General features: G+C 41.3%; 1 protein-coding gene across 3 annotated transcripts in view; it reads right to left on the bottom strand.

Annotated features, from left to right (window-relative positions):
* The window catches only part of FLNB (filamin B), a 4,683,119-nt gene that overhangs the window by 974,682 nt on the left and 3,694,563 nt on the right, over positions 1–13,874 (bottom strand). For all 3 annotated transcript variants that reach the window (XM_044078790.1, XM_044078788.1, XM_044078789.1), the window contains exon 29: positions 8,007–8,196. In XM_044078790.1, the coding sequence (XP_043934725.1) occupies positions 8,007–8,196 (190 nt within the window). The remainder of the gene's footprint in view (positions 1–8,006; positions 8,197–13,874) is intronic.

The following is a 13,874-nucleotide window of genomic DNA, read 5'->3' as shown; positions in this document are numbered from 1 at the left end:
CAGGATACAGAGCATAGCTCTCAGCCTCTTACAGCAAGAAATCTGGACAAAGCCTAAAATAATGGGGGAAACAAAGGCCAAAAAATAGGGACAGATTTTAAATATTGCTTTTCTAAACTTAAAAAGTTGCTAGAATAACAGTATTTGTGTTAGCATGCATTTCCTGAAAGATATGGATTCTGAAACTCAAAAAACCACATATTTTATGCAAAACAGACCAAAAATATGAGGCACAAATCTGGACAGTTGAGAGGTATGTTACAGACCACCAGAGGAGAAGAGTACAGCCGCTGCATCTGGATAAGAAATACTCTGATGCCCGCACAAAATTTCACAGAAGTATTATCTAACGTACCATGCCACTGTTAGAATTCCTACCTTATGAAAACAAGGAATGACTGAATATGACAGAGCAAATGACGATAAAGATGGCTTTGTATGAACAAAACTAGTCAGTATGTCCTGTTCTTGCCAACCTTCCATTAACTCATGTTCTACCTTTTTTAAGCTTTCCCTGGTGCTGATGCCTTTGTAATAATTCTGACCTCCCTGTACAGCAACAACTCATATGGATATGGTGCCAGGAGTGAGAAAGAAACCAGCAAATCAACTTGCCCAGAAAGATGAACAGCAGACCATACAGTCTGCCACCAGCAGGACAGTCCTTCTATAGTAGGAGTCTCCACAGTCTGAATGGTCACCTCCTGTAGTGAATGTAGATGCCAGTGCCTCTCTGCTTTCTTCATAGCCTTGGGAACAGATAAGCAGGACAAGGACGTAGCACCTAAATTCCTCAAGGCTGAGGAAGAAGCAGAACTCTAGATCAATGAGGAGTCAGCTGATGCCAAGGAAGAAGTCTAAGCTGTTCCCTTCACTGCCACTGGGTGGCTGAAGTAAAATCCTTTAAAGATGCTGTAACTATGATGAAGGTGACTCCCACCCAAACAAAAAAAAAAAAAGAGTCTTATGGAGGGATCTTTCCCTGCAGGGAAAATTATAAACCCCCTGCTCCACTTAAGCAAAACAAGACAGCAAAGTTCCAGATTCACTAAGCAAGCCAAGCAAATAACCACAGCAGGAAAAGAAGAGAGAAATACGGAAGAGAAAGTGAAGAAATGTACAGTTGTGTACACTTACCATAAATGTAGATGTTCGAGTGTATTCACTGTTGCAGTCATTACATTTGGGTTATCCTGCTGGCAGATTGCCCTCAGTCGGCCTGAATTCCAAAGTCTTGGGTCTTGCGTCGGCTGCTGTCACCTCTTCCCTGACGTCAGGTCGTCAGGGGTATAAAAGATGCAGCCAACGCCATTTTCTTCAGTTTTTCTTGTCCCAGATGTCAGGTGCCCCCAAAAGGGTAGGCTAAAAATATATAAATAAAACATACATGCACCAAAATAAGCTTTACCTTCATCTATAAGCAAATACATCACCTAGGTTGTATAGATTAGAGAAGTAAAGATAAGTTCCAGCAAAAATAAGGGGGATGGCGGGTGGGTAACCTGGATTGCAACAGTAAATACTCGAACATCTACATTTATGGTAAGTGTACACAACTGTACTATGTTCTTCGTGTTTCACTGTTGCAGTCATTACATTTGGGATGAGTCCCAACGCTATGCTTGGGGGGCTGGAGCTAAACAGCATTAGGAGCGGCTATGAGGCCCTGAAGAACTGCAGTGGCAAAGCCTGCCCTGGATTTAGAGTAAAGATGTAGATTGTAATGTTTTGCAAATGTATGTACTGAACTCCAAGTAGCAGCCTCTAAAATGTCTTTGGTTGGTACTCCCCTTAGAAAAGCTGCAGAAGTGGCTGCAGCTCTGGTTGAATGTGGCCTAATGCCCTTAGGCACTGGTTTGCCATGCTGTGAACAGCAGAAAGGAATGCAGTGACCTATCCACTTTGAAATAGTCTGCTTGGAGATAGCCTTTCCTTGTGATGCTGCGGCATATGCCACTAGTAATTGTTCTGTCTTTCTGAAAACTTTAGTTTTGTCCAAGTAGAATCTAAGTTGTCTGTGTATGTCCAAAGAATGCAGAATTTTCTCCCCCATGTTCTGTGGATTTGGATAAAAAGTTGGCAAATGAATAGTTTGGTTAAGGGCTACACTGGATACCACCTTAGGCATAAATGTAGGGTTTGTTCTCAGAGAGACCCTGTCTGGATAAAAAAATGATAAAGGGTTCCATAGCCATGAGAGCCTGTAGCTCTGAAACTCGTCTTGCAGAAGTTATTGCTAGGAGCAGAGTTGTTTTCCAAGATAAGAACTTTATATCCGCAGTAGCAGCTGGCTCAAAAGGAGGTAAAGTGAGTTTTTCCAAGACATAGTTGAGGTCTCATGCAGGCATTGGCATTCTCCTTGGAGGCCTTAAGTTTTTGGATCCTCTGAGGTACTGCCTTAATAAAGGATGAGAAAAGAGTGGTGGCTCTGTATTGTAATGAGCCAAAATGGCAGAGGCATGGATTTTAATTGATGAAAAAGATAGGCCTTTGTCCAGCATCTCAGTTAAGTATTGCAAAATCTAAGGAATATTTGGGACAGCTGTATCAGTTCCTTGAGCTTGGTTCCAAGCACAAAATCTCTTCCATTTCCCAGCATAGGATTTTCTAGTACTAGGCCTTCTGGCTTCTAAAATGACATACATCACAGCTTTACTGAGAGGTGTGGTTTGTATGGCTACATTATCCGCCATGCTGCCAGGTTTAGGGTCCTGAGTTGGCTGTGCAGAATTTGATTGTTTTGCTGTGACTGTAGATGAGGTATTCGAGGTAGGGTCAAGGCTGGGCATTGGGACAAGTTCCTTAAGCTTGGATACCAGTACTGGCGTGGCCAATCTGGGGCAATCAGAATAATTTTTGGTTTCTCCTGTCTGACCTTCAGGAGTACCTTGGGGAGGAGAGGCAGTGGAGGAAAGGCATATACTGATGGGTTTGTCCAATTGAAAGATAAGGCGTCCACTTTCCAAGCTTGTCTGTGATAGGTCCTTGTGCAGAATCTTTTTAGTTGATTGTTGTGAGGGGAGGCAAATAGATCTATGTCCGGGCATCCCCATTTTTTTGTTATCATGCTGAAGACTTGTGGATCCAGGTGCCACTTGTGGGGATCCATGAGGTTTCTGCTTAGTTCGTCTGCCAGAGTATTTTCCTTTCCTGGCAGGAATTGTGCATGTAGATGAACTTGGTAAGTCAATGCTGTGTCCCATAAAGCCATGGCTTGTCTGCAAAGGGTGTAAGAATGAGTGCCCCCCTGCTTATGTACCACATGACCGTGGTGCTGTCTGTCTTTATCAGTAGTTGTCCCGGATGAAGTAGGTCCTTGAAGGCTGTCAGGGCATTTTGAACAGCTAGCATCTCTTTTTGATTGATATGTAGATGCTTTTGGTTTGTGGACCAGGTGCCCTGAATACCTCTTCCTGCCATGTGTGCCCCCCACGCATAATCTGAAGCATCCATCGTTAGGCTCTGCCTGGCTGGGGGTAGTGAGAATGGCTGTCCCTTGATTTGGTGACAAGCCTTTGCCCACCATCGAAACTCCTGTTGTAGGCAGGGAATGAGAGTAATCATTGTTTCCAGGCTCTGGCAATGTTGTATCCAGACACTTTTTAGGTACCATTGAATTTTCCTCATATGCAGTCTTGCATATGGAATTAGTAAGATGCAGGATGCCATGAAGCCCAAAGCCTGCAGAATTTTTCTTACAGATAACTGGGCCTCTGTTGCCATTTCCTTGAAATAGGTAGTCAGTTGTCTTTGTTTGTCTGGAGTGAGATAAGCCATCTGGGCAGTTGTATTTAAACTTGCACTCAGGAATATTATTTCTTGAGAGGCTACTAGTTTTGATTTCTTTTTGTTGACTGTGTACCCTAGGCACGTTAAAAGTCTTTTCACAAACATCAGATGCTGAAGTAGAATGTCCTTGTTCTCTGCTTGTATGAGGCAGTCGTCCAAGTAAGGATATATTTGTACTCCTCATTGTCTGCAGTAAGCAATTACTGGTGCCAGACACTTTGTGAAGACCCTGGGTGCAGCAGATAAGCCAAAGGGGAGTGCAGAGAATAGGTAATGCTTTGAGCCAGCCTTGAATCTGAGTTATCTTCTGCATGATTGTCTGATTGGGACATGCAGATATGCCTCATTTAGGTCTAAAGTCACGAGCCAAGCCTTGCTGCCCAGCATGGGCAGAAGCTGCTGCAAGGTCAACATCTTGAATTTTGGTATATCCAGGAAAGTGTTTAAAATAGATAGGTCCAGTATTGGTCTCCATGCTTTGTCCTTTCTGGGTACCAAGAACAGTCTTGAGTAAAATCCTTGCCCTGCTCTTCCTGTGGCACTTGTTGAATAGCCCTCATGTCCATGAGAGCTGCGACTTGTTTTTAAGCCTCTGCCCATTGATTTTTTGGCAGGTCTGGCCAACCGTTTGCCCCTGGCAGGGTATGCAAGTGAAACTTGTAGCCTTGTGACACTATGTCTAGAACCCATTTGTCCTGGGTTATAATGTGCCAATTTTGAGAAAGAAGTGCTCGTTTTCCCCCTAAGGGTGCCGCCAGAAGATAAGTGCTTGGTGCAGGCAGGGGGAAGTCATTGGGACTGTTTCCTGTATGGTTGTGATTTGTCTTCTCCACCTTTGGAGGTAGAAGCACCCCATTGCTTAGACCTGTAGGAACCTTGCAGCTGTGATCTGCCTCTAGGGCGTCTGTATCTGCCCCTTTGAGGTCTGTCTGAGACTGGAAAGGACCATATCTTTGTAGGCCAGTGTCTGCTAAATCTAGGTGGCTGTACCTGTAAGAAATCTTTGACCGTTTGCATAGATTAAGCTTTGTCTCCCATTTTCTTTAACACCTCTTCTGCCTTAACACCAAACAAGGTATAATGTTGTAATGAAGCATCTAATAATTTTGCTTTAACATGATCAGGCAGATTTTGTTCCTTTAACCAAGCATGCCTCCTAATGACAGAACCCATAACAGCGGCCCTGCAGGAGGCCTCCAGAGAATCAAAACCACATTGCAAAGTATGCTTTCCAACTTGTTCAGCTGCATGCAATAAATCCTGCGTTTTTTTGTTTTCTGCACATTCAGAATTTACCATAATTTTCTGTTTAAGCAGTGTCATGATATATTGCTGATATTTGAGCATATGAAACTGGCAATTTAAGGCCCTTATAGCTGAAGTAGCAGATGTGTAAATCTTTTTTCCCCATCTATCCAGTGCCCTAAAATCCCTGTCAGAGGGGGTAGGGTTTTTTGCAGTGGAAGCCTTGACCCCTTTGGGACCCTGAGAAATAGTTTCTGAGTCTGGTGTAGGGTTTTTGAAAAGAAATTTATGAGAGCCAGTGACCCTGTAGTATCTGTCCGGCTTAACAGGAACTTGAGGTAAGGAGTCAGGGGGTCAGACTAGACTCTGAGAACACATGATCTACAATGTCTAACACAGGTGGAATAGCTAGAGGTATGTGTTGAGGTAGTAAAAGGAAGTATCTGAGCCTCTTCTTAGATTCTGAAAAATCTTGGCTGTCCCAGTGGAAGTGCTCTCTCATGGCATGCAAGGTTTCACCAAAAAAGTAGTCCTCAGCCGGAGAAGTTGAAGGAATTGATTCTTCAGCATCAGAATCCTCATAGGGGGGAAGAGAATATTCCTGATAAGAAAAAGAAACAGAAGAAATGGAAACCTGATCTGAAGATTCATAGTCTGTCTCTTGCCTAGGCCTCTTATCAGGAGGGGGATGGGAACCCCTGATCAAGGTAATTAAGTCTTCGGCCATTTTGAGCATCTGTTTTTTGGGCATGGAGGCCTGTCTATGTGGCTGGTGAACTTGTTTCTTTGCCTTTAAAGGTGTTTTAGTCTTTGTCTTTGAAGTCGGTTTAACATATAAATGTTTAGGTCTGAATACACCCTCAGAAGCCGATGCCTGCTCAGAGGCTCCAGACCCATCTGAGGGAACAATCTCCGAGGGTCCAATACCTTGAGTTTCCAGCAGCCTGGTTGACTCCACGTGGGAGTCGGTAGTGGCCTGCGACTCTAAAGTAGCGGGCGTCAGAGGCTGCGAAAGCGCCTCACTGAGAACCGGCGAACCAACGACTTGCTCAGGAGAAGCTTTGTCGTCGGTTTTGGACCTTGGTTGCCTGTCTTTTTCTTTTTCTTTGCGTTTTTGTGAACTCCAGTAGTCGGATGGCTATCTGACGACATTGTATAATTAAATCTTCACCCAAAGTAGCTTAATGCAAAATCGTACCAACACTTAATAGTGCATTGGTTAAATCTAGCACAAAACTGACAACTAGAAACGTCGTGGTCAGGGCCTAGGCAAGGAATACAGTAAGAATGAAAGTCCTTATGAGGTATTTGCTTCCCACAAGAAATACAATTATTAACTTTTTCTGACATCGGTCTGGAGCAAGAAAAAAGTTTCCCCAATGGGGTACTTAGCTTTTAATGAAGACTTCGGATCTGAAACTCGAACACGAAAATCTCAGGAGTCGGCCGACCGGCACTTGCAAACTGCTTCTGCTTCGGGCACCGCACGGCAAGAAAGACTGAAGAAAATGGCGTCGGCTGCATCTTTTATACCCCTGACGACCTGATGTCAGGGAAGAGGCGAAAGCAACCGACGCAGGACCTAAGACTTTGGAATTCAGGCCGACTGAGAGCAACCTGCCAGCAGGATAACCCAAATGTAATGACTGCAATAGTGAAACACGAAGAACATCTCAAGTTCTCCAAAAAAGAAGCAGAAAGCAAGATTACCAAAGGAGATACAGATTAAATATAAAATAAATATTTATAACCTGAGAATTTGTGAGTGGACACCAAGCATAATGCAATAAATTCTCTAGCAGCCTGAGGCTATTAGGTGACTGATGTTGAGAAAGTGCACTAACGAAGATCTAGAAGGAGGATCTGTCACTGTCACATTATGGGATGAGGGAAGGAGAAACAGCAGGCGTGGAAAATCTAGAGTGCCAAGAAGTCCTAAATACAGGCATCATTAGTCCTGGATTTTACAGAGAAGGCATCCACTCCTATTAGATATACAAGACTATTTTAATTCGATTTGACTGACTGATTTTTTTGACTCGTACTTCATTTTGATTGATTTTCTGACTTTGCTTTATATCATCTGTTATTAACTTGTCTATACTGTACTACGGTAATTATGTAAATTTCTTAGCAATCATTATGCACTGTAACATGCATATTTTATTAAAAATATTGTAATGTTACTCGGGAGCTTTTCTCCCTGGGTCTCCTTCGAAAACGGGCTATGTTTTTGTCCAAGCGGACACTACCCGGTTACCAAATGTAAATAAATAAATAAATAAATAAATAAGGCTCAAACAAAATCACAACTAAAACACTCTGCACGTGACTCTGGTATATAATTATACAATGTAGACTACTTGCCATTTACACAATGACTGCTTGCTGGGAAATACAACTGCAACTAACTTAAAGTAATTTCCCAGTGCCATAATTTAAGTGAAAAATATGAAAACAAGTTTTATTTTGTTTTTTTAAACAAGAAACATCTTTATTAAATTATGTATGGCAGAGGACAATTTACATTTATATAAATGACTATAAACCATAGCAACACAATCTCAGTTGCAAATGTTATACATTCCAAACCGTGTGACAACTGTAGCTGCAAACATTATACATCACTTTTAACATATCCAGTCATTGTTAGTCAACCATTACATAGCTCATTCAAAAAAAAAAAAAAAAAAAAAAAAAGAAAGAAAACAAGCTCTGAACAAAAACTCATAACATTCTCATCAAATCTGCCCCCCTCCCCAATTAACACCAATGGAATGGTCTCATTTTACAGACAATGCAGGAAATGGTATATCATTTTGAAAAGAACAAATAGCCCTTGTGGATTCAAAGCCCACACTGTTATATCAGACTATTCTTAGCTCATCCTTTTAACATGCTAGATTTGAGATCTGCTTGTGCAGTGATATCGCTAACCTTTAGTGATGCCATAACAAAACTGTGATACTCACCAGATGCAAAGCACTTGCTGGCATCTCCTGTAGCTCCTGCACGAACACGGTACGGTGAGGATGGAATCTCATCACCTCCATACTTAATAATAATAGTGTAGCGACCTGTCTTGTCTGGGACATATGATACAGTGTAGGTGCCATCTTTATTATCAAAAACATTAGCTGCCTTTGGCTTTCCTTCTTGATCCTATTAAACAATTAAGAAATAGAATTACTTCTTCTAAAAACATAAGTATGAGCAAGTCCTTTTGCTAGTTCATATGTTGAACAACACTATACTAGGAAAAATACAAATAAGCAGTATTTTACACAAAGGGCAAGGTCAGCACAAAAAGCAGACTCCAACAATTTGTTTTTATCCTTCCATTCAATCCAATTCAAAGACTCAATATCTATGGAAAAAGTAAGCACTTGCCTTAACAAAATATCCTTGGAGACAAGAGGCTTCTTGGCATAGAGGAATCGAATTCTGACCACAAAAAATAACTTGGGAGGGCCAGGTCTACTGGCATGGTGGGAGGGACAGGAATAAAGCCCTGACTACAGCCAAGGGTACCAGAATTTGATTAACAGCTCAGGCACCTGTTGAAGTTGGAGAAGGGGAGGGGGCAGGAATGAAGAGGCTTACACCTGCTTGCCTCTATTCAGTAGAAGTACCTTGTGCTGGTAAGCACATCTTCTGTGGTGGAATCCCTGGTGAAGATAGGGGATTACACAGACCTTTGTACCTTCAAAGGTGGGAGGTCAGGGCCAACTGATAACATCACAAGGAGGTGTGGCATGCATCGGAAAGGCCTATTGCATGCAAGCCCCTTGATCGCAAACAAGCTTGAATATGGTGTCCGGTAAGGAAAACAAAAAGGCAGAAAACCCAAACCACCCCTGATGTCTGCTTCAATGACGATCACTCTTAGCTGGTTCTTGCCCTAGTGATGGGGAACAAATGGGCCAGTTTACAGAGAAAATATATTATAGTCAGTAAACAGCAGGGAGCAAAATCTATAAAGAAAAAATAAAAAAATAAAAATAACTTTGAGAGAAGCTTCTTTTAGCTGATTAATATGTAGTACATAATCAATTATCAACTAACACTGGCAAAGGATTTTCATTACTTTCTCTTCCCAAGTTAGTAAGGACCTCCAACCCTTTGAAAGGCTCAACACACATACACACACACACACACACACACACACACACACACACACACACACACACACACACACACACACACACACACACACCTACCTTCCAATTATTTCTTTCAAAGCATCATAGAATACTACTACAAAAGAACAAGGGTGGATTGAAGTGGCACTAATTCGGGACAACCAGAAGTACACAACCAAAACAGAATCTGTCCCTGGATGTCAGGTTCAAACTACAGAGCTCATCTGCTTTGACAGTGACACCTTCACTGTCCTTCAAAAAAGGACTATGATGGTTGGTTTAAAGTCCTCAAATCTTTTATCTTTGGAAACCAATCCCTCATTTACCCAAATACGTTTTAAGGTATGTACCAGATGATCATCTATTCTTCTCATAAAAAGACAGGATGTAAATTAACTTTCTGGTCAACACAGGTAGACAGTAATTGCTGGTAATACAATGGGAAAGAGAGGGGTACCTGGGAGCATGTTTTTTGTTAATGTAATAAGCTGACAGATTTTAGGAATTACATACAGGGTACTTTGTTAGAAATGCTGGGGGAACAACTTACTTTAAGTATGGAAATGATTTCTTGAGCTGGGAAATGGAAACCAAATTCCCTAGACGTGGTAAGTTACGAAATGGAAATCAAAATATAAATTAACTGCTAACAGAACGTTGTCAAGGAGATAAAAAAACTAGAGGGGAATCATTACAAAAGGGAAGTAGTAAACTAAAAATAAATAAATGGAATCAGTTGGAACAATTCATACAGTACAATATTTAAGTAGCGCATCAAGGACAAAAGAAAAAGGCAGTAACAGGGGCTCCAATAGTGACAGAAGACGGAAAATGGAAAATAATGGTAGCCTTGTTGCAACAAGGAGTTACTGGCAGTGGAGGAGGATTACACTGGCATGCATCTGTATTCCACCTAAAACTACTGTCAAGGAGCTTAGGAGAATTTGGGAAAAAATAATTAGCTTCCAGAAGGAAATATTTAAGGGTGGAAACTGGAACCTGATCTGCAATAATCACGTTTTATAAGGGGGACCAAGAAGTGCAAATACAACAAAAAGAGGTAGATTTCTAAAGTACATGACAATATTTTGCACTGATGATGTGAATTTAGCAGTTTGAGCTCAGACAAATCTGGGTTGTTATACTGGATAGAAGCAGTATTCCACAGGGGCATGTACATTTAATTGAAAAATTTGAGACCTATCTAGTAACTTTATCATATCACACACTAATGAAAAACTAAGATAAAGACGTGGGATGATGTAAATATAAGACAATGTTTTTACTTACCTGCTAAAGACAGGAATTTAAGGAATAAAGATGATTATAATGTTATTAGGGAAGATGGCAATTACTACAAAAGGGATAGCAATTGTGTGGGAAAAAAACAAAATCAAACTTTAAAAGTGTGGTAGAAATAACAGAGAAAGAGACAAGGGAAGCAAGTAACATGAATAATTAAGAGGGGTTGTTAAATATTAAAATATGGGAGAAGAAGGGGACTCTTCAAGTAGTACTACAGAAACAAGTGCAGAGGAGTAGACCAAATACTGGAGTACTTGGACAATATGCACAAATACGGAAAGGTTGACATTAAGAAGCTCTTTTTTTTTTTTTTTTAATAACAGCGCCGGAGCAGGGATTCTGAGGAGGAAATGAATATATGTTGGAAATTTTATGAAAAGAAATTTGCATAAATGCATAGGCATAGCTAACAGGAAGGCTTAGATATAACAATAATAGGGGAAGATGAGGCTCAACAATTAATACCAGCAAAATGAAGATATTATTTTATTTATTTATTCATTGACATTTGATTACTGGGAAAGTCCAAATGGGTAAGAGCCCATTTTCAGTGGAGGCATGGAGATATACGGCAATAGATATGACAATAAATAATATGAATAGATAGTTATGTATAATCAATCAGCATCAATGTCTCCAGGTGCACATAGTGGCCCTTTGAAAATTTGGAAGTTAGGACAGAAAAAGTGTTATAGATCTAAAAGGCTTTGTTTAACAAAATTTTAAAAGGGGAGGGTGACAAGAAAACATTTTTGAAGAAATCGGTGCAGGTTGTATTACTTAAACAGGTTAAAGACCTTTCAGATCTGTCTTCATACAGACTTGCTTAAAATTTAAACTATGATTATAAAGTGTTCATATCTACATTACCAAAGAGAATGGCAAAGATGTTACCAAAATTGATAGGTATGCATAAATGTGGTTTTCTAGAAGGGTGGGTAAAATATGAAAATATTAATAAAATAATGATGACCCAAAAATAACCAGACTGTAAATAAACATCAGTTTTCTTGGTGAATCTTGATGTTGAGAAAAAAAAAGTTATGTACTTATCATAATGTTCTATTTGTGTTGTCCATTTTCATTCTTTCTCAACAATTGGGTTCAGATCCAACCCTTATATCCAACTCAGCCATTACTTTAGCTCGTGGCCACTTAAAAGCTCTAGAGCTCCTCCCTTACCCATACCCCTAACATACCTCAGATGTTGTTTGCTGGTTTATATAATGTAAGAAATATTATCATAATATCCCTGGTAGAAGAAGGCATTATCTGAAGGTCAGCATAAGGAAAGTACAGTTGTGTACCTACCATAAATGTAGATGTTCGTGTGTATTCACTGTTGCAGTCATTACACTTGGGTTATCCTGCTGGCAGGCTACCTGCAGTCGGCCCGAATTCCAAAGTCCTGGTCTGGCGTCGGTTGCTGTCGCCTCTTCCCTGACATCAGTGCGCCAGGGGTATAAAAGATGTAGCCGGCGCCATTTTCTTCAGTTTTTCTTGCCCCAGATGTCAGGTGCCCCCAAAAGGGTAGGCTAAAAATTCTGCTCATAAAAAAGCATGCGCTAACATAAATATTATCTTCATCTACAAGCAAATACACCACATAGGTTGTATAGAATAGAGAAGTACAGATAAGTCCCAGCAATGAAAGGGGGATGGTGGGAAGGTAACCTGGACTGCAACAGTGAATAGACTCGAACATCTACATTTATGGTAGGTACACAACTGTACTATGTTCGTGTTTCACAGTTGCAGTCATTACACTTGGGTTGAATCTCAAAGCTGAGGTTGGGAGGCTGGGCCTAAATAGAATTAGGAGTGGCTATGAGGCCCTGCAGAACTGCAGTGGCAAAGCATGCTCCGGATTTAGAGTAAAGAGGTAAGTGGTAGTGCTTTGTATAAGTGTGCACTGAAGTCCAAGTTGCAGCCTCCAAAATATCCCTGGTTGGTACTCCTCTGAGGAAGGCTGCTAAAGTGGCTGCTGCTCTGGTTGAATGTGGCCTAATGCCCTTAGGCACTGATTTGCAATGTTGTGAATACCAGAAACGAATGCAGTGGCCTATCCATTTTGAAATAGTCTGCTTTGAAATAGCTTTTCCTTGCGATCCTGCAGCATATGCCACTAAGAGTTGCTCAGTCTTTCTGAAAGATTTAGTTTTGTCCGAGTAGAAGCGTAGCTGTCTGTGTATGTCCAAAGAATGCAGAAGTCTTTCCCCTTTATTCTGTGGGTTTGGATAAAAGGTAGGCAGATGAATGGTTTGTTTAAGAGCCACACTGGACACTACCTTAGGCATAAATGTTGGGTTTGTCCTTAGAGAAACCCTGTCAGGATGGAAAATAATAAAAGGTTCCACAGCCATTAGTGCCTGTAACTCTGAGACTCTTCTTGCTGAGGTTATTGCTAGGAGCAGAGCTGTTTTCCATGATAAGTATTTTATGTCAGCTGTATTGGCTGGCTCAAAAGGAGGCAGTGAGAGCTTTTCCAATACAAATTTGAGGTCCCATGCAGGTATTGGCGCTCTCCTTGGAGGTCTTATGTTGTTGGCCCCTCTGAGGTACTGCCTTAGCAGTGAATGAGAAAAAATAGGTGGGTCCGTAATGAGCTGAAATGGCAGAGGCATGGATCTTAATTGATGAGAAGGATAGGCCTTTGTCCAGCATCTCAGTTAGGTATTGTAAAATCTGAGGAATATTTGGTACATGCGTGTCAATTCCTTGTGCCTGGTTCCAAGCACAGAATCTCTTCCATTTTTCTGCATAGGATTTTCTGGTGCTGGGCCTCCTGGCCTCCAAAATAACATCCATAACTGCTTTAGAGAGAGGTGTGTTCTGAATGGTTATATTATCCACCATGCGGCCAGATTTAGGGTTCTGAGTTGGCTGTGCAGGATCTGATTGTTTTGTTTGGTCAGTAAATGAGGAATTTGAGGTAATGTCCAGGCTGGGCCTTGAGACAAGCTCCTTAGGATTGGATACCAGTGCTGGCGTGGCCAGTCTGGGGCAATGAGTATCATTTTTGGCTTCTCTTGTCTGACCTTTAGGAGTACCTTGGGGAGAAGAGGTAGTGGAGGAAAGGCATATACTGTACGGGTTTTCCAGCTGAATGATAGAGCATCCACTTTCCATGCTTGTTTGTGATAAGTCCTTGTGCAGAATCTCTGTAGTTGGCAGTTGTGAGGGGTGGCAAACAGATCTATGTCTGGGCATCCCCATTTCCTTGTTATCATGCTGAAGATTTGTGGATCTAGTTTCCACTCGTGAGGATCCATGAGGTTTCTGCTTAGTTCGTCTGCCAGAGTATTTGTCTTTCCAGGTAGGAATTGTGCCTGCAGGTGTACTTGATAAGTTAATGCTGTGTTCCACAAAGTCATGGCTTGTCTTGTCTGCAGA

Source organism: Protopterus annectens, chromosome 7.part1 (genome assembly GCF_019279795.1).
Source record: "Protopterus annectens isolate FY-2018-M chromosome 7.part1, PAN1.0, whole genome shotgun sequence".
In the NCBI taxonomy this organism is placed as follows: Eukaryota; Metazoa; Chordata; order Ceratodontiformes; family Protopteridae; genus Protopterus; species Protopterus annectens.
The sequence above is the reverse complement of the archived record's forward strand: the minus strand, read 5'-3'. Positions and strand labels throughout refer to the sequence as shown.